Genomic DNA, 27,698 nt, shown 5'->3' on the forward strand with positions numbered 1-27,698 from the left:
CTAACCTTTTCCCCCAACACACCTGCCACACACCTATGTGAACGATGCACTCTAACTGTATAAATATGTGAGAGGCTTCTTCAAGTTGGAGGGAACTTATGGGAAGCAGCTTTAATGAGAATGACTCCTTCCTTTCTGTTTGTTTCAGTTTGATGGGGAGAACATGTATATGGGGATGAATGAGGCTAACCAGGAGTTCCTATCGGCCAACCAGGTAAGGGTCCTTTGGCTTGTTTGGTTGGGGAAGATGCATTATTGCTTGATGGAGAAACATCTGGCAGTCAATGACAAATGATGCCTTGGAAATCAATCTCCTTCCAAGTGGCTCAGCCTCTTAAGTCTTGTTGGGGTAGCAGTTGGTGGGGTGGAAGAAAGGAGCAGAGAAAGGGACAGAGTCAGCACTCAGGACAAAAACAGACAAAGGGGGGAAGGAGCAGAGAAGATATGGGAAGTGAAGATCAGACTGTGGGTTATGGATCATCTGGTCACAGAAAAAATGAAAAAGATTTGGATGATTCCTATAAATGGATTCCTATTTTATTTTTGAACAAAAGCAAAATTAACTGAGTTTGATAAAAATAGAAACTTGCCCACTAGGGAAGAAGTAAGAGGGAAACACTGAACTCCAAATGCAATAGCTCACTGAACTCATATGTTTACACATATGTGCTCTCAAGCATTACCCACGTGGCTCATTCACATGCATAGGTGCACTCAGTCACACACTCATACAGGCAGAACACATATGTGCAGCCTGACTAGGTCTACTCATCAGCACTCACTGATTTGACCAATAATATTTGACTAATAATAATTTAAGTCTCTGTTGCACTTAACAGTTTACACTTTGCTCATGATAATACTCAGAAATCAGCAGGACTGATATTGTTATCCCCATTTGCAGACAGGGATAGCTTAGAGATAGACCTTAAATGACTTGGCCGGTGTCCCTCACCAAATCAGGGGCAGAGTTAGGTCTTCAACAAAGACTATGTTTTCTCCGATTGTACCCAATGCCTTGAACGTTGCACAAACATCCCCAAAATTCTGCCTCTGATCCTCTCCCCAGCTCCTACTCCCACCCTGCTGCCTGATCAGGGACAAGATGCGGGGACCTCTGGGAAGATCATCTCCCAAAGAGAAATGGTTCTTGGGGAGAAGAGCTGATAACGTAGCATCCCATGAGCCTTGCTGAAACTCCGGTTATAAATAGAGTCTGGCCTCCCATTGCCATCTTTCACTCAGGCTGATTGGCACTGAAACTGGGTGCCCTGGAACAGTCCCCATCTCTACTGAGATCTCTTCTGCCCAAGCACTCATTCAAGAGAATTTCCATCCGAGGATGCTCCTTTCCCACAGTTGATGGCAAAACTTGGAAGGTTAAAAACCAATAAGAAAGTGGAAATATTTAGTGTTAAAAAAGGATGTTAGGGATTATCAGATCCAATGCTCTCATTTTGCAGATGAGGAAATTATGAAGAGGTTTGTCCCCAGATCACCAGCAAAGCTGGGACTCAGACCCAAGTCCCCTCATTTTCAAGATGAATATTTCTGTGTCTGGCCCACTTAGCAGCAATGCTCTTTATGGCCCTACATTACTGAACATTCACTGGGATGCACTGCATTTTTTGCAGGGAGGGATTGTGAGGGTACAGCCTTGACTGCCCCATTGCATGGCTTTTAAGGTTGTCAAATGTTGGGTTTTCACTGAGCTGTACTGAAGAGCATTAATGGAGGTGGGGGTGAAGGGAGGGGAGACTGTTCTCTCCTACTCTGCCCCAATACCCACTTTGGTAGCTCAGCAGATCTGAGAAATGTTTGTTTTTATTTCTCCAATCCAACTCATCAATGGGGGAGGTCACAACAGATCAATGTTTAACCTTAAGCCATATCTTCTGCATTCTTTTACATCACTTAAGACCGTGTCTTATTAATTTAACAAGCTCCAGATTTTAGAATCAAACCATTCAAAACTGTGTTACAGCAGAGAGATGATTATAGCCCAATCTTTTCCTGTTAGCACATTTACACTGCTCATCCCACCAGCCCCAGCCAGGGCCAAAGGATATGCAGTTTTTTGCTTGCCTGGTGGGTATCCATCTTGCTTTGAAATGGAAAGAAAATAATGATAATTATTTATCACATTTATATAATGCTTTAATACTTACAAAACACTTTACATATATCAACTCATCATCACAACTTGGTGTGGGAGATATTATTTTTCTCATTTTATAGAAGAGGACATTGAGAAGAAATTGAGTGACTTACCTAGTGTTACACAGCTAATAAGTAATGAACACAGGACTTTCTATCACTTTTCACTTCTATTCCTAACCTGTCCCCCTGCTCCAAGCTCTTTGAGAAGAGACCCCAGAAGGCATCGAGAGTATGTAACAGAAAAAGGGACTATTCATTGGTGAAGGATAAAGTCACAAAATTAAGGATGAGCCTGAAAGGAAAAACAAAGGATGTCTCTTCTGACAAGAATAAAAGGTAGTGAAAAGACATTCCCTCAGTCCTCCTTAGGTATAAATATTACAAGACTGGGATGGGGGAAGGAGGGATATTGAGAAGATTACTATCTAGTAGGATGAAGGTCAAGGATTATAAATGTAGGAGAATTTTAGGAGCTTTGGAAAGGGCTGGAGACCCATTAGATCTGGGGCTTTGAGAACTCTTGCATGGGAGATATTTCTAAAAGGTAGAAGAATTAGAAGAAAACCCAAGAGATTGGCTATTCAGATTCACTCTGGGATGAATAAAAAGAAAGAGAGAAAATGTTTGGATCCCTTCCTAACCCAGCCTGGGCCACAAGGATCAGGAAAAAAGACAAAGAACTCTAAGTAGAAACTTTGTCTAAGAATCACAATAATGGGATCACAGATGGGCAATTGAACTGCTGAATCATTTACTGAGTTCTATTCACATTCAGATAGTTAGTTACAAAAATGAGATGGTACCTGGAAGAATGAGATGGGGCAAAGAAAAAGGCCAGACAAAGTGCTGTGAGAAGTTTGAGGAGGTAACAACCCCTTCACCCAGAGGTGACATCAGAGCTGGACTTGGAGCAAAGGGGATCATAGAACCATAGATTTAGAGCTGGAGGTAACCTTGGAGACCATCAAGCTCTTCTCATTTTACAGGTAAGGAAATTGAGGTCCACAGAGCTTAAGTGAGAGTGGACAAAGCCCTGGAGGCAAGAGGCAAGAAGACCTTTATACAAATCCAACCCCAGACTCATATTGGTGTGGGAACCTGAGCAAATAACTTAATCTCTAACTCCCTCAGTTTCCTTATCTATAAAATGGGATAATAAGAGGACCTCCCTCTCAGGATTGTTGTGAGGAACAAAATGAGACAAATGCCATGTAAATAATAGCTATTTTATCATTATCATTCTCATCATCATTGTCTAGGGTCACAGAGATAGAAATAAGTGAGGAATCTGTTATAGGTATGGGAGATTAAGGAATCTGAAAAACAGAAGAGTAAAAGAATGTGGCTGGAGGAGAGGGTGGTTCGTTTGATTTGACTACAGAGTATATGAAGCAAGTTTGAATAGTAAATTTGCAGTCAGATTGTAGGAAGGCCTTGAATGCCAAGATTAGAATTTTATACTTTTTTTGGAAAACATATCCAGGGGAGAATAACCAGCAAGGAAATTGAAACCATGCCATTCGAGAATTGAATGAGGGGACTGGGGATGTTTAACTTGGAAAAGACTTTAAGGCTAACATGATAGCTGTCTTCAAATATTTGTAGGGCTGTCATGTGGATCAGGGATTAGATTTGATGACTTGGCCCCAGAGGGTTGAACTAGAATCGCTGAATAGAAGATCCAGAGAGAAAGGTTTTGGTTCAATATAAAGGAAAATTCCTTAACAATTGAACTGTCCATCTTTGAAGTAATGAGCTTCCCATCACAACTGGTATTCACGCAGAAGTAGCAGGGCTGACTACTTACCTGTCAGGGATATTGTCAAGGGGATTTCTGTCTCTGGCAGGAGATTTAGCTTGTTGACCCTGAACTATTCTTCACTGCTCTCCGAGTGTGATTAGTGCCTTGGGAACCTTGCACTTAGTAGGCACTTAATGAATGATCTAGCAGCTGAATTACCTTAGGGATCCTTCAATTCTCAAATCTTATGTCTCCTCTGGCCCCTATCTCCCTGTTGTAATTTTCAGGGAGTGGGAAACAGCACTAAATTGAAGTTGTAAGTCATTCCTTCAATGTCTAATTCTGCCATAGCAGGAGTGTTTTCCATTATCATCCTCCTTCCAAAAAAGGGAAGCAAATTATTCATAAAGAAGCCTGAGCCTACTCACCGAGTCTGGACCAATAAAGGAGGCCGTCCTTCCTGGACCGGCTCATAGCCTGCCCCTGGGCTGCTCCTGTGCTCACCTGAGGAGGCTGAACTGGGTCATGACTCCGCCATAACCCCTTTGGGTACCACTGAGCTGCATGTACAACTGTTGAATGGCTTTTGTTTGCTGTGGGCCAGCCCAGTGCCCAACACTGATTTTTTTTTAAGTAAGAAAGTGCTTTTGCCCACAATTGAGCCAGCAATGCCATTACTACCCCAGGCTCTTCCTATTCTCCCCGTGATCCTTGACTCTGTTTCCCATTCAGACATTTGCCAGAATGTCACCTGTGGTGGCCTGGCAGTATGGGGACCGGAGATGATAGATTTAGTCTCAAGGATCTCAGAGGAAATGGAGCCCAAATCTCTCATTTTATATGCGAGGAAACTGAGGCACAGAGAGATTAAACGACTCACACAGTATCCAAGTCAAAATTTTAATCCAGATATTCCTGAATCCAAGTTATGTGCTCTACACCAGTGGTGTCTACAAATACAAATGGGGGCTGAATATTGACTTAAAAAAGCACAAATTAACATTATCCATACTGTACTATGTTTATATTTATTTTGTTACATTTCCCACTTACATTTTAATCTGGTTTTGTGCACTTTTGTGAGTTTGACAGCTCTGTTACATACAATACCAAGTCCAACTCTTTTTACATTTGAGGGAGTTGAAAAATTAAATGATTTGCTCAAATCTAGTATATGGGATTGCAGATATCGATTTGAAAGAGAAACTAATCCAACCCTCTTATTTTATATCCTGGGAAGGACTTGTCCAAAGTCAAACAGGCAGTAAGCAAAATTTGAACCCTGGTCCCAGGACTCCAAAGTCCATCCTGTTTCCTCTTAATTATAGTCACAAAATGTGACTACAGCTTCCTGTTGGGTCCCTTCCCAACCCCCATGCCCAATTTGCAGAGCTCAACAGCTATTGACTTAGCCAGCCAGCCTTGTTGACAGAGCCCCATCTTGGGACAATGACCTAGACTTCAGGGTTATGAGCAGTGTGGTTTTATTAAGCACTAGGCATCCTTCACAAGCACTGCTCACTTAGCTGGGCTCCGTGGGTAGAAGGAAGCTTCCCAGAAGAGAGCTGGTTTTTAATGTCTGGTGACTTGGCTCAGTTCATCAGTGTCTTTGCTTTAACACATTGTGTTCTCTCGTCCATCAAATCACAGGATCCCAGGATTTAAGTTGGAAGGATTCTTGGGGGATTCATATCATCCAAGTCCCTAATAGTATAGATGAAGAAACTGAGGTCCAGTTCATCCATAAGTAGGAGGGGAGAGTGAGGCAGGTGACTTTGCATAGCCCTCCTTTCCTCACTAAAATCCAATTCATTTGCAAGTCATGGCATCCCCTCCCTGATTGTCATGGTCCTCTTTGAGACTGATGGACAAACAAGAGTCACATGTATTTTAACCATCTTGGATTTGTCTGCATTTATTTTCTTGATATTTATTCTGATAGGTGAGCTTTTGCCTGGTCTTGTCTGGTGGCCAGGTCAAGTTCCTGCCACTTCCAAAACATGCAAGCTCCCCTCCCCAGATTCCCTAACGTAGGGCCTTTGCCCATTGGAATATAAGTTTCTCAAAGGCAGAGAGAAATAATTCTATCACAATACAGCCATCAAAATATTTTTAAAACAAATTCAAAGAACCCAGGATAAGAAGTCTTGTTTTAAGAGGGCATTGAAAGTGGGCTGTTCCACAAAGGATTGAGAACAAAGTAGATCCCCATCAATTGTGCAAAGGATAAACAAAATGGAGAGACTAGGCGTAGGACACTTCCTGCCCTATCTGACTTGGTGGACAGCTGGTTAGATTCATGAAAGTACTTTTTTCTTTATTTTTCATTCTTTATTATAAGTGATCATTAGTATGGTAAAGGAGCAGGGAAAGATATATTGAGAACTGAAGATAATATAAAAAGCAAAACATATCACTACGTGCAGACCTCAGGAATCTACTTGAAGATGTATTTCATTTCAATTTTCATGACAAACCATTATCTGATGTAGGTGGCAGCCTATTTACATACACTTTACCCTTTGAGTCACCTGAGATCTAGATTCTCCTGAGGCCATGGCACTGCATGGCTCAATATTGTGCGTTACCAGCAGGAGAATATTGAGAATTGCAAGTAGAACCACAGGGGTCAGAGGATGGGATGGGGAGAAAGGGAGGACATGAACACTCTCTACAGTTATCCAAGGATTTGTGCCCAGATACTGCAAAGGAATGGACACGATCCAAAGTATAGCAAAAGCACAGGAAAAACTTTCTAATACTCATTGTATTTATTTTTCTGGACTTCGTTTCATCTGTAGATTGGGAACAGAATTATGTGGAACCTACTTCATAGAATTATTGTGAAGAAGCAGAATAAAATAATATTTGCCAATCATTTTGCAAAATTTAGGATTAGAGACCTAAAGGTAAAAGGGAGCTCAGAAACTGTTAAGCCCAATTCCTCATCTTATAGATGAGATCAGGAAAGGTTAAGTGATATGACCCAGGCATCAGAGCTAATATGTGGCAGAGCCAGGATTAGCGGGCTATATAAATGTCAGTTATTATCGGGCTTAAGGAGGGCCATTTCTGGGATTGCCAACGTTAGGTACGGCTGTGGATGTGGGAAATAAAGCCGAAGTGCAGGAATTCCTGCTCAGGGCTTGGATGTCTTTGGGATGCCCCCATTACTCTGATGGTGGCGGAGGTCAGTGATGGACACTATTGTTTGATCTGATGACAAGATGTGTCCCCCTCGTGGCCTCTGCTGGGGTCAAATTACTTTTGCATTTGACTCATTTCTGGGGTCAGATCCTGGCTCAGGACCTGATTGAATGGCAGAAATTGTGTAATGGGTATGTATCCCTGGGCCAAACAGGCTCTGAGAGCTATTCTAATGGGTTTTCTAAAGGCACAGCTGTCTGGGTGACTTATTTAAAATGGGATTTCCAAGTGGTGTTCTTGCCATTTAATGCCCTCCTTCAGGGTTACACAAGGTTTATCAAATCGTAAATAACATTTAGAGGCCTCATTTTAACATAATAGGCCTGATCCTTATGAGGGATATGAGGGATGGGCCAGAGCAGCGAATCTGGTGTTTGGTAAACAGGCAGTGTTATAGAAGTAAATAATAGCATAATTAGGTCCCTGTGAGGCTGCTGGGACCGACGTAGGCCTCCTTTCCCCAGACCTTGCCAAGGGTAGAGATGAGACAAGTGGATGAATTCATCCCTCCCGGAACCTCCGTGCCAGGGCCTGAACCTGCGGCTAAAGTAGCAGGGACTAGGAGTAGATGCAGGGTTTTCTTTCCTTTTAATGAGCCCAGACTTCTTCTAAATACCAAGCATGATGCTTTGGGTCAAGTCACCTGAGCAACGAGCCTGGTGGGGAATAGGCTCTGACTCATCCCACTGGCCTGGAGTGGGCAGAGGCTGGCAGGTTCTGAGCCCCTGACAGCAGAAGAAGGCAGCCAGTGCATAGGGCACCAGGTCTGGGACAGTCAGGAAGACCTAAGTTGGAGTTCTGCCTCAGGCCCGTCCTCCCCAGAGAGGAGCTAGCAGCGGGATTTCTGTACGACGCTCAACCTCTCGGGACCTGTCTTCAAAGGTTCCGTAAAACAGAGCCATCCCATCTCGTGTGATATCACTGGGCAAGTCACTGTCTGCCTCAGTTTCCTCATCCATAAAGCAGAGGGAATGACTTTTACCACCTGCCTCACAGTTCTGCTGTAAGGATCAAATGGGGTCACATATATGAAGAATTTTACAAATGTTAAAATGCCATATGAATGCTAAGTACTCTTATTATCATCCCTCCCCTCTCTCTCTCCATTTTTATCTGTCTTCTCTTTATCTTTATCTCTCTCTGTATATGTATATTCTCCTCTATTTCTCTCTCTCTTTTTCTCTTTCTCTCACTTCTCTCTGTGTGTATATGTGTTTGTTCTCTTCTCTCTCTCTCTCTTTCTTTCTTTCTCTCTCTGTCTCTCTCTTTCTGACTCTCTCTGTCTCAGTCTCTCTCTCTCTGTCTCTTTCTTTGTGTCTTTCTGTCTGTGTGTGTGTGTGTGTGTGTCTGTCTGTCTCTCTTTTTTCTTTCTCTCTTAGCCCCCATCACTCTCTCTCTCTCTCTCTCTCTCTATATATATATATATATATATATATATATATATATTATATATATATATATATATATATATATATTCTCTGTCTGTCTTGATTGTTGTCTCTCAGAAACAATTCATAGAAATCCCAAGAGGGTTGCAAAGCTTGTTTTCCAAGTAGAAGAAGAAGAATAGAATAATCTTAAAACAGGAGGATCATTTGTATCCTCAGTGCCTGGTACAGTGTCAGGTACATGAAAGGTCCTCAATAAATGTGTATTGATTGATTGGAGACACAAATGCCATAGAGACGTACAGAGGGTCTTAAGTCTGGTAGGGAATTGCATCTAGGACTAATAAAGAAAGATGTTGTTATTTGTTAGGGTTGGGGTATTTGACTTAAAATGTCATTACTCATAACTCTCCCTCATTTCCCACCCATCCCCCCAATAAAAACAACTTGTAGACATAAAGGAGGAAACATATGAAGAAGTTATTGAGAGCAAAGCCCAAGACAGAAGGAAAAAATCTTCATCCTTCTCTTCCCTCTTTTTTGGTCATCTTCCTTTCCTTAACTTCTGTTGTTTTTCCTACCTTTCTATTTCCCTTGCTTCTTTGTTGGACTTTGCTCCATCATCAAACCAGTGACTGTTATGAATCTCAAGCTCTGAGGGATGACTTAGGACAGAGACAAATCTGACCTGGGAGCATATGGGTTCCATCCCCAGAAGTGTTGGGGGACATTCATACCTCAGTGTGAATTCAGTCAGTCTGATCTTTTTTGTTTCTCACCCCTGCCTTTCTCAGACTTTGCTCCAAGGAAGTTAGTAAGCTGAAGGCCCCAACAATTAAGAAGCATTTGCCACAATAATTCTGTCTCTCTGTCTCTGTCTTTCTCTTTTCTGTCTCTCTCTGTCTGTCTTTTTCTCTCTTTCTCTCTCACTCATTCTCTGTATATGTGTGTTTGTTTGTATGTATACACTCCCTGAAAAGAAAGTAATTACCTGGGACTCACTTTGACTCCATTTAGCCCTTTATAGTTTGACCACAGTTTTCTTTCCCATGAAACAAAAATCATCAACTTTTGACATTCATTAAGTTTTTTTTTAATAAGAAAGGTTTTACAAAAGGGTGACTTAGTTTGTTCACTGGCTCTTACCTTGAATCTCTTAAACATATGAACATATGTGTGAACATATGAATGGTAGAGATGTAGACTGTGCCTCTAGATTGACTCTCTCTAGAAAAGATGTGACAGCTATATTCCACATGATGGGATAGCTGTATTTTACCGAACATTTAGAAACAGGCACTGAGAAGTTGAATGTTATACCAGAAATGTTGGTAGCTTAGGGACTCTGGGGAAGATGTCTGTCCTTCTGTGATTAAAAATAATAGCTCACATTTTATAGTATTTGGTAAGGCTTACCAAACCATTTCCTGAATAAGTAGCAGCCTTGTGGGGGTAAATTGAACAAGCATTTTTATATAGCATATATACAAGCATATATACAGAGGGCAAGAGAATTCAGAGGGTATTAGGATTTTGCACATAATCATATCCTATTAAGTATCAGATCCATAATTCAAAAGCAATTCTTCAATCTCCAAATCTCATGTTCTTTCTGCAGTATAGGTATTCTTAACCTTTATGTGTATGTGTGTATGTGTATATTATGGAACCCTCTGGCAGTGTAGTAAAACTTAGAAACTCCTCATTATCTGTTGCTTACATTCATAAATGAAGGAAATGCTAAGTTTCAATTAAAGGTTAGGGAAAATTAAAGTGCCTTCAAATTCATGAGCCCCTTATAATCGATCCATGGAAAATAAATTCCAAGTGAAAATTTGGCTCTTAAGAATCATTCATCCTTTGAAAAAGTTAGCTCCTTGATAAGGTATGAACTTACCTGCCTTTACCACTCAGGTAAGGATCATTGATTGAGTTCAGTTTATAAACTTGGGCTTCACCCTTGAACCTGACCTTTTAAAGTACAGGAGACAAGGATCAAGGGACAGAAAGCAAGAGGTACATATCTTAGTAGGTAAGAGAGAAATAAAATTGGAAGAGACAGAAAGCTTCTTCCCTATTTTCTAGACCCAGGACAAAATTTCAAAATAAATAAAATTGTCTTTCTACCCCCTCCCAGTTCTGTTTTCAAACCATTCTACTACTACCTGATGATTACCTAATGCTGACTTTACCCATGTGTAACATGACCATATCTGGTCTACTCTACTTCTTACATAGTTTCTTTGTTTCAAAATGACTACCTTTGCCTCTTTTTGAGCCCAAACCAAAATTCTTAGTCCTGTTGTATAGCTGATAGCATCTGTATGTTGGAATAGAAGGAGTTCACACTAAAGAATGAATGACTGAAGGTCCCACAACTTTTTATTTGGGAGAAGGAAATTAGGGCTTTAAGAGAAGGCATTTATTAATTCAATAAAATCGCAAAGATATTTCAGGCTTATTGGGAAAGACCCCAAGATCCTCTGAATATAAAGTTGGATGTGATGGAAATAGTCAATTAAGATAGGTCAATTTGTAAGTCACTCTTATAAAGCAGAATTTGTCTATATTTGGAAATTTAGCTAGAGACAGGTATGTGGCAGGAAAACCAAAGGGAACAAAATAAGTAACAGCTTACAACTTTTTTTAGAACCCCAGGTCATGGAAATTGGAAAGACTATTTGAGTGAATATTAAGCATTTATTGACTTGGGCAAAGGTAAACACCAGAGTTTCAACCTCAAACAAATATTGACTAAGGTACAGTCAAAGTCAATATTTACCTGCTGAGCCTATAAATTATTATATTATTATTAGTGTTTGTTAAATGGCAGCAGTCTATTTAGGGCTCTGTACTTCAGTACCTGCTTAAGGAGAGCATGTTGCCTATGAGAGGAACTTTGCCTCTCTAGGATTCAGTTTCCTTATCTTTAAAATGAGGGCATTGGACTAGATGATCTCTAAGGTCCTTACCACTTCTAAATACTATAATCCAAAGATGAGAACTATGGAATTGGAGAACCAATGCCACTTAAGAGAATTTTGGTATTTTGTTAGCCCCCAACATCTAGATTTGAAGGTCCAAGAAACCTGGCCCAAGTTGAAGCCCTTTTACATTCATGCTTTGTGGATCTTACCCAAAATATTAAACCTCAGCGTCCTCAACTGTAAAATGGGGGTAAAGTTCTAATACTACCCACCTCACAGAAGATTTTACAGCATGATTCAACATCAAAGAAAACTGAATTTGTTATCAAAGAACCTGGGTTCAAATCATCACTTTTTCTTCTTTACAGCCTCTGTGATATAGAGCAAGTCTCTTCACTACTATGGGCTTCAGTTTTCTCATCTGTAAATTGAGGAAAGAAGAAACTGTGGCCCCAAGTCCCTTCAACACTAGATTTATTATCTTATTTTAAATCTTGTGACCTTAAGTATACTTAAATCTCACTAATCCCTTTCCTCATAGTAGCACCATGAGATATATCATATATACAAGTATAGTTGTCCCATTTTGTTGTGGTAGTGCTAGTTGAATCACTTCAATCCTTTCTGACTCTTGGCAACTCCACTTGGTGTTTTCTTGGCAAAGATACTGCAGTGGTTTACCATTTCCTTTTCCAACTCATTTTGCGATGAGGAAACTGAGGCACAAAGGGTGAAATAGCATGCCCAGAGTCACATAGGTATGTCTGAGACCACATTTGAACTCAACTCTTTCCATCTCCAGGACTGTCACTGTGCCCATTTTACAGAAGAGGAAACTATGGCTCAGAGAGAATTGAATGATTTTTTTTTTGCTCAAGGTCACCCCAGCAAGTGATTGGTAGAGCTAGAAATGTGAATCCAGGTCTTCTGGACTTTCAGGAGATGACTCTCATTATCCTATGGGCATAATCCAATCCAGACCCTGCCCTTGAGGTGCTACAAAGAACCATGGAGTCTGCTGTCCTGGATCATATAGTACAAACCACAAGTTTTACCCAAGGCTGCTGTGGTTATAGTGGGCTTCGTGGGGGAAGGATTAAGGGCATGATACAGAGGAACTAATAGCAACTGTTTGACTCCAAGTTTCATGAGTTGAATCGTAGCCCCAAAGGTTATTTAAACAGTGATTGGAAGGTTAGAGATCTGGGCCAAGTTCTTGTTCCCTTGGTGCCCCTGAGCTAGCAGAGCTGCATAATTAAGACTCATAAGTACAAACTATATGAGGATTATTGAAAGGATTTAGGGATGTTTCACTTGGAGAAAAATTAAGGTGGGTGGGGGAAGATGAAAATTGCCTTCAAATTTTTGAAAGTCTATCTCACAAAAGAGAGCCTTAGACTCGTTTGGCTTACCTCCAGAAGGAAGAAGTGGGAACAATGGGTGACAGTAGCAAAAACACAAATTTAAGCTTGAGTTCAGGACATACTTTCTAATGACTGGAATTCAAATGGAATTGAGCTGCTTGAAGAAGCAGTGAGTTCCTTGAAACTGGAGGTTTCCAAGCAAAAGCTAGATGATGATCTATGAGCTGTGTTGTAGTACTCAGATATGAGTTGGATTCATGGTCTCTGAGGCCCCTTATGATTCTGAGCTTCTATGATTTAGGTTAGATTATTCCTGGATTGGAGTGACTCTAACAGTTATATCCAAACCTTTATTTCTTTCATGCAGGGATGGACTGTCTTGGGAAAAAGCCTCCAAAAATTATAAAATCCCAATGTATTAAAAAAAAACTTGATCAGTTTTGAAACCAAATAGTTAATGTCTTTCTTGTGTATTTTGGTATTTTGTTAGCCCCCAAAATGTTAGTCTTTTTGATTACAGCTCTGTGAGGAGGGGACTGATAGCTTAGAGGATGAAGGAAGAACTAGAAGCTTTGAAAAACCTTGATACTGAAAATCCTTCCCACATATCCTAATAATACATCAAAAAGGTGGGTTTTGGGGCTTTTTTTTGTGTGTGTGTTTTTTAAAGAGCATTTATCCTTGGGAACAAAAGAGAAGGTACAAGCTTAATTTATCACTTTGCCAGGCTCGGCAGACATTGTTTTGGTATGCTAGCATCCCTTAATGAAGACAACTGCCATCAATTAAATGAACAAACCGTTTAGGTTGATAGCAGAGGTGTTGGCCCAGACACCACCTGCTAATTTGCAGAGAGCTAAGGCGTTAAGAACTGGGAGGAGGAGATTAGTCTTCTTCACTAAGCATTGTTCTTTGGGAGCAGAGCATGGGTAGGCTCCAAGGCACACTCTTCTTTAGGCACAAACTTCATCCTTTCAGTTGGCAGCCAGTTTCATCAGTGACAACTTCTCCTTCATAATCTGACTACTCCTTACAAAGTCCCGGGTTCCTTTCTCCAACTCACATTCAGACACAGACTTCTAGAGAGTCTCTCTCCAGAAATCTTTGCTCTCTCGAGATCAGAGATGGGACTTGCCCTCTTGGGTCAATTCTAGCTATGTGTATCTGTAGGAGACACAGAGATTCATTCAGCAGATTAAATAGATGGAATTCTAGCATTACTGCTGGTAGGAAAGTTGGGTCGTAATCTTGTTCAGTATTCTGGAGCAGTGAATAAAATGGTGGGCTTCAAATCATAGACCTGAGTTCAAAGTAGCTTCAGACAACTAACTGTCTCTCCTGGGGCTAGGTATATCACTCCATTTGCCTTAGCTTCTTCATCTCTAAAATGGGGTTAATAATAGCATCTACCCCCAGGACTGTTGTTAGGATCAACTGAGATAATATTTGTAGCACAGGCACGAAGTAGGCACTTTACAAATGCTATCTGGTTTTTACAAAATCACATGACTTCCACAATACTGTCTCAGGGTTCAGATCAGATCACCAGTGCCAAAAATGTCTCTGCTGCTAGTTGTTATCTCATCATTTCCACGGGTACGTTAACTTCAAAGAAGATGTCTTAGTAGAGATAGCTGAGTGACTACCTGTATACCCCCAGATGCTCCCTCTGGCTCCCATGGTGCTTAACAGCTATACCTGCTGTTGTGATTTTTGTGGTGAGTAGGGCCTTCAAAGAGTTCAAAGAGGTTTGGTTACTTTCTGCTTGTCTTTTATATTTTGGCTTTTGTGAATATAACATGTTGACCAAAAACAAAACCAAAAAATGAAAAGAACCATAGATCAAAACTAAAATGATAAGCTAGGAACACAATGAGGAAGCCGGGGCTATTACCCACAATTTGTTAGATCAGTTTAATTATAAAGAACATTGATCCTTGATTATCTTACATGGTGCTGTTAGTTTTCGAGCTTCTTGGTCTGATGAAACTTTCCAAATGAATCATCCTAAAACGAAAGGATCTTTACAAACTTAGCAGGCTTTTAGTCAAGGGTTGAAATTCAGAGCAGCTGGGAGGAAGGGAAGGGGAACATAGATGCTTTGAACAATAATAGACAAATCTTTTCTCCCTGCTTCAAACTACAGTAGCCTTGACCCTTCATTGATAATGTACTAAATAAATAGCCATCAGGATTCAGACTCAGGCTTCTTGATTCAGAGATTGTGCTGGTTACCCTGAACTATACTCAGTCTGTCTCTTTTCACCATTTTGAACATAGCAAATGTTCTTGAAGTACTAACAAATAGGGGAAGAGATGGTGACAAATTTGAGAGGGGTGAGAGGAGAGCTAGCAGGAATTTAGGGATACTCAGAATGATATGGTGATGGTGACTGGCTTGGATGGAATTGGCTCCCTCGTCAGTTGACTTAATCTCAGAAAGTAAAAAGCTGATAACAGAAGAGGTGTTAATATACTGGATGAAATAACCCCAAATAGGTTTACCAAATGTTTAAAAGTTTCCCTGATTGAATTAGGAGAGATTAGCATTGACTGGCAGAAAATTGACCCCCATCCCAGTGACTTAGAAAGCCAAACTTGCCAGTCCTGGGATATCAGAGTCAGGGAACAATTTTGTGGACTTTGACACAAAGGTATGGGAGTGGGAAGAGAATATTCCACCGTTACCTCCATATCAGTTACATTTCTTACAAATAGAGCTACCATCCAGTAGGAGATATTAAATCTAGGAGGCCAGGAAGCTACTTCAAGGAGTATGGCCTCCAGCAGCACAGAAGAGAAAACTAGCCCTGGCAGTTAAGAATTGAGCTCCAAAGAGTAAGGAGCCCAGAAAGCCCAGCTGAACAAGCCCCCAAGCAGATGATGCACCCTGCACTCAGCACGCAGCATATGGACAGACTCCAAGATAGTAAAGACATCTTTTGAGGGCTCTGAATATGGGAGGTGATCTTAGGGTCTGATGCCAGCACACTCTTACATTGGTGCCCATCCTTTCCATAGCTGAGTTTATTTGTGAGAGAGTTCAATCCTAGTCTTTTTTGAGGGGAGAGGAGGTTATTTTGTAGCTATTCTTCCTAATAGGCCATCTTAGTAAGTGTTTTTGCTTTGTTGTAACTGTATTTATTGGCTCACTAGTGAGGGTTTGATCATTCTAGGAACACAGACCTAAAGAGTATCTTTAAATGGGGGAAAAGTCATTTTCCTCCTCCCCCCACCTAACCTACAAACCTCTAAGTGCTGAATTGGGGACGTAACCCAGAGAGAACACTACAGTGTCACGTGCTGAGAGGACTGAGGATATGTAGGCTGAAGAGCAAAAAGACTTAGGAGGGACATATTAACTTTTAAAATACCTAAAAGGGTATAATGGAAAGAACAATTAAACCGGGTGTGCTGATTCTGGGAGGTAAGACTGTAATTGGTGGCTATGAGTTACAGGTGTCTAAGTAGCCAATGCTTGACACATAGTAGGCATGTAAGTGCTGGTTGACTGACTCACTCGCTGACAAAGGGTCAGCTTTCATCTCATTTCAAAGGAGAGCTTCCTAGCAATTAGCTATCTAAAAATGGAAAGGGCTCCCTAGTAAGACAGTGAATTTCCTATCACCAGAGATATTGAAATAGACATCTGTCAGGAAGATTGTAAATGAGTTTCTTGCGCTGGATAGGAGATGGGACTGGATGACCTTTAAGTGTCTCTGTTCATCTCAACATCCCCAACAGATCTGAGATCTCAGCAATGATACAGATAACAGTTCATCTGTGTCTGCTCTTCCCATGTGACCCTGGTAGAGACCCTCCAGAAGTTTGCCACAGGAGACCCACTGAGGGCCTTCTTGAATTCTCTTGCTGTTCCAAGGAGAAGAAGAAAGAGGGGGAGAGGGAGAGAAGGAGGAGAGATGGAGAGGAGAGGGAGAGAGAGAGAGGGAAAAGGAGAGAAAGAGGGAGAAGAAAAAGGAGATGGAGAGAGAAAGGCAAAGGAAGAGAAGAAGAAAGAAAGAAAGAAAGAAAGAAAGAAAGAAAGAAGAGAAAGAGAAAGGAGAGAGAGAAAGAGAAAGAGAGGGGGAAGAAAAGGAAGAAATGGAGAGGAAAAGGGAGAGATAAAGGGAGAAGAAAAGGGAGAAATAGGGAGGGAAAGGCAAAGGGAGAGAGAGAAAGGAACAGAGAGAGAGAAAAGCAAGACAGAGAGAGGGAAAGGGAGAGAGAAGAAGAAGGAGGAAAAGGGAGAGAGGGAGAGAAGGAGGAGAGATGGAGAGAAGGAGAGGGAGAGAGAAAGAGAGAAGGAAAGGGAGGGAGGGAGAGAAAAAGAGAGAGGGAGAAGAAGAAAAAGAGATGGAAAGAGAAAAGCAAAGGGAGAGAGGGAGAAAGGAAGAGAAAGAGAGAAGAGGAAGATAGAGAGAGGGGAGAGCATGGAAAAGGAAGAGAGAAGAGGGAGAGAGGGAGAGAGTAAAGGAGAGAAGGGAGAGGAGAGGGAAAAAGAGGGAGAGAGGGAGAGGGAAAAAGAAAGGGAGACGGAAAGGGAGGGAGAGAGGGAGAAGAAAAAGGAGAGATGGAGCAGGAAAGACAAAGGGAGAGAGGAAGAAAAGGAAGAGAGAGAGAAGAAGAAGACAAAAAAGAGAAAGGAACAATGAATGAGAAGGAGGAAAAGGGAGAGGGAAAGAGAAGGAGAGAGGGAGTGGGAAAGAGGGAGAGAGGAAAAGAAGGAAAAGAAAAAGGAGAGGGAGGGACGAAGAGGGAAAGATGGAGAGGAAGAGGGAAAGTCAAGAGAGAGAGAGACGAGGAAGATAGAGAGAGGGAGAGAGAGACAGAAAGTGAGAGAGAAGAAGAGGGAGGGAAAGGGGAAGGGAGAAGGAGAAAGGGAAAAGAGAAAGGGAAAGAGGGAGAGGGAGAGAGAAAAGAAAGGGAGAGAGTAAGGGAGAAGGAAAGAGGAGAGAAGAAGGGAGAGGGAGAGTGGGAGAGAGAGAAAAACAGAGGAAGAGGTAGAAAGAGATGGAGGAGAGGGAGAGAGGAGAGAGGGAAAGGGGGAGGGAAAGGGAAACAGGTAGAAAGGAGGGAGAGGAAAAGGGGGAAAGGGAGAGGGAGAGAAGGAAAGGGAGAGAGAAAGGAAGAGAAAAAGGAAGAGGTAAAGGGAGGGATAGAGGGGGAGGGGAAAAGAGAGAGGGAGAGAAGGAAATGAAAAGTGAGAGGGAGAGAAAGAAAAGAAAAGTGAGAGGGAGAGACAGAGAAGGAAAGACAAAGGGAGAGAGGGAGAAAGGAAAAGAGAGAGAAGAGGAAGATAGAAGGAGAGAGGGAAAAGAGAGAGAAAGAGAGGAAGGGAGAGGGAGAAGCTAAAGGAGAGAGAGGAGAGGGAGAAGGAAAGAGAGGGAGAGGGAAAAGAGAGAGGAAATGAGGGAGAGAGGAAGAGAAGAGGAAGGAGAGATTGGGGAGAAAAGGAGAAAGGGAGAGACAAAGGAAGAGAGAGAAAAGAAAGGGAAAAGAGAAAGGGAGAGAGGAAGAGAGAGAAAGAGAGAGAGAGAGAGAAAAGAAAGAGAGAGGGAGAGGGAGAAAAGGAGAAAGAGAGAGGGAGAGAGAGAAAGAGAAGAGAGGGGGAAGAAAAGGAAGAAATGGAGAGGGAAAGGGAGAGATAAAGGGAGAAGAAAAGGGAGAAATAGGGAGGGAAAGGCAAAGGGAGAGAGAGAAAGGAACAGAGAGAAAGAAAAGCAAGACAGAGAGAGGGAAAGGGAAAAGAGAAGGAGAGGGAGAGAGGAAAGGGAGAGAGGGAGAAAAGGAGGAGAGATGGAGAGAAGGAGAGGGAGAGAGAAAGAGAGAAGGAAAGGGAGGGAAGGAGAGAAAAAGAGGGAAGGAAGAAGAAGAAAAAGAGATGGAGAGAGAAAAGCAAAGGGAGAGAGGGAGAAAGGAAGAGAGAAGAAGAGGGAGAGAGAGAAAGGAAAAGAGAGAGAGAAAAGAAGAGGGAGAGAGTAAAGGAGAGAGGGAGAGGAGAGGGAAAAAGAGGGAGAGAGGGAGAGGGAAAAAGAAAGGGAGACGGAAAGGGAGGGAGAGAGGGAGAAGAAAAAGGAGAGATGGAGCAGGAAAGACAAAGGGAGAGAGGGAAGAAGAAGAAAAAGAGATGGAGAGAGAAAGGAAGAGAAAAAGGAAGAGGTAAAGGAGAGAGAAAGAGAAAGAGAGAAGAGGGGAGAGGGAAAGAGAAGGAGAGAGGGAGCGGGAAAGAGGGAGAGGAGAGGAAAAGAAAAAGGAGAGGGAGGGACGAAGAGGGAAAGATGGAGAGGAAGAGGGAAAGTCAAGAGAGAGAGAGAGAGGAGAGAGAGAGAGAGAGAGGAAGAGAGAGATAGAAAGTGAGAGAGAAGAAGAGGGAGAGAGAAGAAGAGGGAGGGAAAGGGGAAGGGAGAAGGAGAAAGGGAAAAGAGAAAGGGAAAGAGGGAGAGGGAGAGAGAAAAGAAAGGGAGAGAGTAAGGGAGAAGGAAAGAGGAGAGAAGAAGGGAGAGGGAGAGTGGGAGAGAGAGAGAAAAACAGAGGAAGAGGTAGAAAGAGATGGAGGAGAGGGAGAGAGGGGGAGAGGGAAAGGGGGAGGGAAAGGGAAACAGGTAGAAAGGAGGGAGAGGGAAAAAGAGGGAGAGAGGAGAGAGAAAGGAAGAGAAAAAGGAAGAGGTAAAGGGAGGGATAGAGGGGGAGGGGAAAAGAGAGAGGGAGAGAAGGAAATGAAAAGTGAGAGGGAGAGAAAGAAAAGAAAAGTGAGAGGGAGAGACAGAGAAGGAAAGACAAAGGGAGAGAGGGAGAAAGGAAAAGAGAGAGAAGAGGAAGATAGAAGGAGAGAGGGAAAAGAGAGAGAAAGAGAGGAAGGGAGAGGGAGAAGCTAAAGGAGAGAGAGGAGAGGGAGAAGGAAAGAGAGGAGAGGGAAAAGAGAGAGGGAAATGAGGGAGAGAGGAAGAGAAGAGGAAGGAGAGATTGGGGAGAAAAGGAGAAAGGGAGAGACAAAGGAAGAGAGAGAAAGAAAGGGAAAAGAGAAAGGGAAAGAGGGAGAGGGAGAGAGAAAGAAAAGGGAGAGAGTAAGGGAGAAGGAAAGAGGAGAGAAGAAGGGAGAGGGAGAGTGGGAGAGAGAGAAAAACAGAGGAAGAGGTAGAAAGAGATGGAGGAGAGGGAGAGAGGAGAGAGAGAGAGGGGGAAGGGAGAGGGAAAGAGGAGAGAGGAAGGGAGAGGGAAAGGGGGAGGGAAAGGGAGAGGGAGAGAAGGAAAGGGAGAGAGAAAGGAAGAGAAAAAGGAAGAGGTAAAGGGAGGGATAGAGGGGGAGGGGAAAAGAGAGAGGGAGAGAAGGAAATGAAAAGTGAGAGGGAGAGAAAAGAAAAGAAAAGTGAGAGGGAGAGACAGAGAAGGAAAGACAAAGGGAGAGAGGGAGAAAGGAAAAGAGAGAGAAGAGGAAGATAGAAGGAGAGAGGGAAAAGAGAGAGAAAGAGAGGAAGGGAGAGGGAGAAGCTAAAGGAGAGAGAGGAGAGGGAGAAGGAAAGAGAGGAGAGGGAAAAGAGAGAGGGAAATGAGGGAGAGAGGAAGAGAAGAGGAAGGAGAGATTGGGGAGAAAAGGAGAAAGGGAGAGACAAAGGAAGAGAGAGAAAGAAAGGGAAAAGAGAAGGAGAGAGGAAAGAGAGGGAGAGAGAGAGACAGAGAGAAAGACAGAGGAAGAGGGAGAAAGAGATGGGAGAATGAGGGAGAGGGAGAGAGAAAGGAAAAGGAAAAGGGGGAAGGGAGAGGGAGAAAAGGAGAGGGAGGGGAAGAGGGACAGGGAGAAAGAGAGAGAGAAAGAAAGCAAGGAGAAGGAGAAAGGGAGAGAGATGAGGGAGGGAGAGAAGAAGAGGGGAAGAGGGAGAAAGAGAGAGGGAGAGAGGGAAAGAGGAAGGTGAGAAAGAGAGAGATGAAGAGGAAGAGAGAGGGGGAAGGAGAAAGGAGAAAGGAAGAGGAGAGAGAGGGGGAAAAGAGAGAGGGAGAGAAGGAAAGGGAGAGAGGGAAAGAGGAAGAGGTGGGGAAAGGAGAAAGGGAGAGAGGAAGAGGGAGAGAGAGGCGGGAGGAGAAGGTGAGAGGGAGAGGGAAAAGGAGTGGAAAAGAGGAAGGGAGATGGGGAAAGGAAAGGAGAGGGGGGGAAGGGAGAAAGGAGAAAGGGAGCAGGAGGGAAAGGGAGAAGGAGGGGGAGGGGAAGAGGAAGAAGGAGTGGGAGAAAGATCTGAAGTTAGGGAGTTCAAATCTAATCTCAGATACTTTCTAACTCTTTGACCCTGAGCAAGTTATTTCCATCTGCCTCAGCTTCCTTATCTGTAAAATAGGGATGATAATAACACTAACTTCCAGGCTTGTTGAGAATATAAAATGAAATAATGTTTGTAAAGTGCTTTGCACACCTTAAAGTGTTACATTAATGCTAACTATTGTTATTTTAAAATCACATTCTAAAAGTGTATAGCAGATTGTCCAAGGCCTATTTTTCTAAGAGACTTCAGAATACTGTCTTTGAATAAGTTCTCTTACAAGGAATTATGTTTCTAATAGCTTTGAATATGTCAGAGAAACTGCCAGAGGTTAAAGAAATATTCATGACGTGAGGAAATTGAAAACCAAAAATATCTTGATGAATAACCAAATAACGAGAACTAGAATAAGCCCACAGACAGAAAAGCTATTGATTGTAGTTCTCTCATCATTTCAAGGGTCTGAAACTTCTTATTGTTGTTCAGTCATTTCAGTTTTGTCTGATTCTCTGTGACCCCATTTAGAATTTTCTTCACAAAGATAATGGAGAAGTTTACCGTTTCCTTCTCCAGCTCATTTTACAGATGAGGAAACTGAGGCAAACAGGATTAAGAGACTTGCTCAGGGCCAGTTAGTGTCTGAGGTGGAATTTGAATTCAGGTCTTCCTAGTTACAAATCCTTAGCTTAATCCACTATTTGACAATGTTTCCCAAAAAAAGGAATTGAGAAGAAAAGGCCAAAAGTGACTTGATAAAATATAATCTTGATCAACTAGAATTCCCAGAAAAAAGGTAATTCTTTTTTAACTAGATTTTTTGATCAAATGGGGTTCATTGGGTCTTTTTCAAAGCTAAACATTAGTAGTAGCAGCTAGGTAGTAGAGGGGGCAGTAGGTTCCAAGAGAGATTTATAAGCAAGAAAAAGAAAAGACCCCATCTATGACTAAATCCCCTGATTAGTTAGACAGACTTTCTTGTTGAGATTCTCGGAATGCCTGAATTTCACCAAGAATTTGACAGAATCTTTCTCAATATCATTTTGGACAAGATGATGGTGTGAGTTTGATAATATAGTTAGGTAGGTTCAGAAACTAGTTGAATAGCAAAATCCAAAGAATAATCTTTAATAGATTAAGGACTCTCACGGTTGGGAGGTGGGAGAAGTGTTTGATACAGGGCCTCAGGGCTCTATCAGTAACTTCATTAATGTCAGTATTTTTGATTTTGTCTTGCTGCCAAGTTTATCTAATTCTCAGATGACTTAAAGCTGGGAGAGAGAGTTAATATGTTGAATAACAGATTCAGGGTCAAAAAGATCCCTAAGTCTAGAGGGATGGGTTGAATCTAATAAAATGAAATTGAACAGTCATAAATGTAATAGTATGAATATAAAGGCTCAAGAAATCAATGGAGAAAGGAAACAAGGAAGGAAACAATGTCAAAAGTGGTAGAATTTCAGATCTGCCTAGATAGGGAGATAGAACAAAAGCATCTAATTATTTTGATTCTGTTTTGTTAAAGGCTGGGGAGGGAGAGGATCAGGCAGGATCATTTCTTTGCTCTATATGCTTATCTTAATGGTTATTAGATTTATAGTAAAAATGCTTTCTAAATGAACTATATGAGTTAAAAGAGGGGGAGCACAAGAGACACATGACCAGAAATAGTGGTTGAGTGGGAAAAACCCTAGGGGGTTTTAGTGACTGCAAGTTCAGTATGAGTCAGCAGTAAAATGAGCTAATAGGAATATTAAGCTGCCTTAACAAAAGCCCAGTGTCTTGGGGGAGGGGAGGAAAGCTAAAGTAATAACAAAGGATATTTTGCCCTGATTGAAAAAAAATATATATATATAATATATATAAGTAAAATATATTATATATAAATGTATAAATCACTATGTATTTCTGTAGCTATATGTAATATATATAGCTATATATAATAGATAATATAATATAGATATAGTATAATATAAATATATTTATATATATGCACTATGTATTTATATATAAATAATATATAATTTTAGGAAGAATATGGGCAAGCCAGGATGAAGTGACTCAAAAAAATCTCCTAGGAAGATTGCTTAAAGAAACTGAGAATATATAGATTAAAGAAGAGATGGGGGGGCATGAACAATGTCTTTGATTATCTGAAAGACTGTCATGCAGAAAGAAAAAAAGGTTGGTCTTGTTCTGTGTCACCCTAGGGGGCAGAACTCAGGGGTATGTGTGCACATGTCTTATAAAGGGCAAAAATGCCTTGGTTTTTATTACTTTAATTAAAACATGAATGAAGAGCTGTAGATTCCATTAAATTGTCTTTTCCTTACTCTGGTGTGAAGACACTAACTGATATGATTACCATGAAGATTACAAACTATCAAAGTGAAAAAAAAAAGAGAGCTTTTTGCAAGTATTTCAAATTAAACCTTCAAACTTCACACTTTAAGAATAATTATAGTTGTATTACTGGAAAGTGATTCATGAATTCTGAATAAATATAGACCCTTAAAGGGAAATGTTCCAGGACCTTAGTTTTCGTTCCAATCTGATGAAATTTGGTATCATTTTGCAGCTGTAGAATAAAATGAAGGGGGGAAATACCCCTATGTACATAGAGTGTATTGAGTATATGTCAGATAGAACTAATGAGATTTTTTTCCATCAGCCCTGAGCACGCACACAGACAAATGGAACAGCCTTTTCCATTCTCTGTAATAGAAAACGGCTCAGGAGAAGGCAGAATGATCTTACCGCACCCAAGTCTTCGTGGTAGCCTGCTTGTTAAATAATATATTTTAAGTTCCAATATCTAGGCTGCTAAATGTTTGAAGCAACATTAATGGGCCCATCAGAGAGAAAAGCTATCTGGGAAAATTTAAAGGAGGCCTTCATTTGTAATATATTAGTATTCCCCTCGGCCTTTAATAAAGATAATACTTTTCACACAATGCAGTGAATGTTTACAGCAGACAATTTCGTTTCCTTCCAACAATTATGAGAGAAATTGAATCTCAGGAAATGTTCGTTTTCTCTAAAATTAGAAGTAACAATAAAGATATCCCTGAAAGGTTATGGGCAGCAGAGAGAGAATGGCTATTTGTCTTTCAGAGACAATCCAGAGCATAGATTTTAAGAACTTTGGATGGGCTGTAAATATAGCTTCCTCTTTTTCTGGTTTTACCTGGGGAAGGTGTTTCTCTGCATTGCCCTTCTCCCCAACACATACACAGACACCTCACCTAAGAAAGTTGGGATCTATAACATGGAATTCCACAGGGTTAATTTAATTCTCATTATCTTTACTACAGTGAAAAGGATACAAGTAAAACCTATCCCAGTACAAGAGTCTTTCCCAGAATAGCAGCCCACTCCTCCTTGCATCAGGTTAAGATTTTAGTATCATAAATCTAGTCTCTAGATTCTTAACCTTTTCTTGCTATTGTTAAGTCTTGTGAAGCCAGAAATGACCCCTTCTAAGAATCATTTTTAAAAATTCATAATTGAAGGAAATTCCAAATATCAGAGATTAATAAAAAATAAAAGTGTAATTTTGATCCCTTAAAATCCATCTATTGAATGGATGTAAAGAATGTCTGATCTAGAATGGAGGGGATCTTAGAGGCCATCTAGTCCAACCCCAACATGAGGAAATTGAGACCCTACAGAAGTTAAATATCTTGCCCAAGATCCCATAAATAGCCAGACTTGGATTTGAATCCAGGCCCTTTGACTCCTAGTTGAGTGTTTTTTCCTCTCTACTCCACCAGCTTATTGTTAATCAACTTGTGCTGCATGCAAGGTTCCTCCTGTGATTCCAGTCATTCTAACATATTACCCAGAATCAGATAAGAGTCAAATAAAAAGAATGTTAAACTTTAGGAGACCAGAGACCTGGGTTTTAGTCATAATAATAAATAATTGATTACTAACTCCCATATGGCCATGCCCTTTCTGCGTCTCCTTTCTCATCTGCAAAGTGACAGGTTTAGATGGGATGATGTCTAAGGTCCTTTCCATTTTCCCTTCCAGCTCCCCTATTCTAAATCTAATTCTCTTCCAGCTCCCCTATTCTATGTTTAATATTCCTTTTAGCAGGGTACTTTGCATTCTAAGCTATCACTCAGCTCTCATATTTCATTCAGCTCTGTCTTACAGTTTCTGGCATACAGGATTTTTAAGTCTCCCTCTCCCCCAGTTCTCTATGTTTACATGATCATACATATATGTTCAAAGGTCTCTACAGTCTTTTTTTCAGCTTTAATATTCCAAGTTTCTAAAGTATACTCCAGTTCTGAAATTCTGTATCCTAAGGTGCCTTTCAATTCTCATATTCAGCATTCTGAAGTCGCTCCTGTCCGAGTTCTAGTGTTCTAGGGTCCCTTCAAGTACTGACATCTATGGGTCCTGTGATCACAAAGATGAGTTTGTTGTTGTCATTGTTGTTCATCCATATCAGTTGTGTCCAATTGTTTGTGACTTCATAAATCACATTAACCATGAAGTTTTCTTGGCAAAGATATATTGGAGTGGTTTGCCATTTCCCTTTCCAGTGGATTAAGGTAAATAGGTTAAAGTGACAGCTAGTGAGTGTCTGAGGTCAGATTTAAATTCAAGTCTTTCTTACTCCAGATCCAGTACTTTATCCCCTTAATCATCTAGAGGTGACTCTACTAATTTCTAAAATCATCTCCAAGAACTACCCCTCTCAAGAGAATTTTCATGGAAAGAGGGACTCTAGATCTGGTCTAGGGATTGTCAGGAGTACTCTTTGATATCCTGTTCTGAGTTGCTGACTTTGAGCCAGCCCCATTCATCATGAAACCTTTTCCCTCATCTTTTAAAAGATAATAACTTGATTATAGGAATTATCTACAGCACAAAGGTAGTAAGTGTTTTGTGCCAAGGTGGATGTTTTCCAAGACCATAATACCCAATTGATGGGCACTCTTATCAATATAGTACTATTTTCTATATCCAGATCAATCAACACGCATTTATTAAATGTTTTATTATGTTTGAGGAACAGTGCTAGGTTCTAGGGTTACAAATAACAAAAGATAAAATTAAATCAGTCTCTAACCTCAGAAAGGTCATCTTCTAATGGGATATAATATGTACACATACTAGAATCTTCAATATGTATACAAAATTAATTGCAATGCAATATACATGGGCAAAATGAATATAAGGTGATTTAATGAGGGTAGGCTCCAGTATTTCGGAGATGGAAGTAAGAATGACTTCATGAAAAATGTGGTATTTAAGTTGAGTCTTGAGGGAAAAATAGAGATTTTAAGTCATAGAAGTGAAGAGGGAGTGCATTCCAGATATTTAAAGACCATTGCAAAGACATGAAGATGGGAGATGGTGCAATCCCTGTCTTTGAAACTATAAATAAACCAAAATGGCTGAAATGAACAATGTGAAGGAGGAGAATAAAGTGTAAGAAGACTGCAAAGGTAGGAAGGTCCAGGTTGTAAAGAGCTTAAAGTCCAAACAGAAGAGTTTATAATTGACAATAGAATTGTCAGAATTTTCCTGAATTCTGAGAGAGGAATGTGGCAGGGGAGGTGATGTTCTCTGACCTGTGTTGGGAAAATATGCACCAGGTGCTGTGCAAAGCAGTGGGGATCTAAAAACAAAAGTAAAATAGTCCCTTGCTTCAAAGAGCTTATATTCCAATGGGAAAGCCAACATGTATGTGTATAACTATATATAAAATATACAAAATGAATACAAGATAGTTGGGGGGTACTTGCTGCTGCTGGAATCCCTAGGCATGTGAAGGAAGCCAAGATTCCAAGAGGCAGAGAGGAGGAAAGAGGGCATTCTAGCCAAGGGGAACAGTCAACTCAGAGAGTACATTCTAATCACAGGGGACAATCAATTCAGAGGCATCAGCTCTTAATTACACAAAAATCAAGAACCCAAAGAGATGTTTCTTTTCATTTATGTAAACTATAGGCAACTAAGTGGCCCAGAAGATAGAGTACTCACCTGGTGTTAGAAAGATGCATCTTTCTGAGTCTTAATCTAACCTCAGACACTAGCTGTGGTGACACTGAGCAAGTCACTTAAACCTGTGTGCCTCAGTTTCCTCATCTGTAAAATGAGATGGAGAAGGAAATGGCAAACCAGTCCAGTATCTTTACCAAGAAAACTCCAAGTGGAGTTATAACGACTTGGACACGACTGAAAAACAACTGAAAACAACATGTATAGCTTTATGGGACCATCATCTGACAGGTCATTCTAGGGTTTATAATAGCATAGGAAGAGGACACTGGGAAAATGTAGACACCTGCATTAGACTTTAGTGTAGCAGACTTCCAAAATAAAAACTTTTTTGGAAAATGTGATTTTGGAAAATATGGTTTAAGATTAAAATTATGATTATTTCGTCACAATTGATGGGGGGCAGAAAAGGAAGCATTGGGAAAAGGAAGACTATGCCTGCCTATCCCCAAAGCCTTCTGATGAGCTCTACTTGAAAAAAAGCAAAAGAGGGAGGGTGTGTCACCAAAGACCAGTGCAAAAGGTCCTGACTTGTGCAGGTCAGAGGAGATTTACACACACACACATACACACACGTATATATGTATGCCTATATACATGTATTCACATATATGTATACATATATTTGAAAACTTTAAAGAAAC

At 41.0% G+C, this 27,698-nt stretch overlaps 1 protein-coding gene across 7 annotated transcripts in view; it reads left to right on the forward strand.

The window, feature by feature from the left end:
• Positions 1 to 27,698, forward strand: part of TOX2 (TOX high mobility group box family member 2) — a 305,414-nt gene that overhangs the window by 141,409 nt on the left and 136,307 nt on the right. For 6 of the 7 annotated variants that reach the window (XM_051979107.1, XM_051979108.1, XM_051979110.1 and 3 more), the window contains exon 2: positions 149 to 214. The exons of the other annotated variant lie outside the window; for it this stretch is intronic. In XM_051979107.1, coding sequence (XP_051835067.1) covers positions 149 to 214 — 66 coding nt within the window. The remainder of the gene's footprint in view (positions 1 to 148; positions 215 to 27,698) is intronic. 7 annotated transcript variants of the gene reach the window in all.

This window comes from Antechinus flavipes, chromosome 2, assembly GCF_016432865.1.
Source record: "Antechinus flavipes isolate AdamAnt ecotype Samford, QLD, Australia chromosome 2, AdamAnt_v2, whole genome shotgun sequence".
Taxonomy (NCBI): Eukaryota; Metazoa; Chordata; class Mammalia; order Dasyuromorphia; family Dasyuridae; genus Antechinus; species Antechinus flavipes.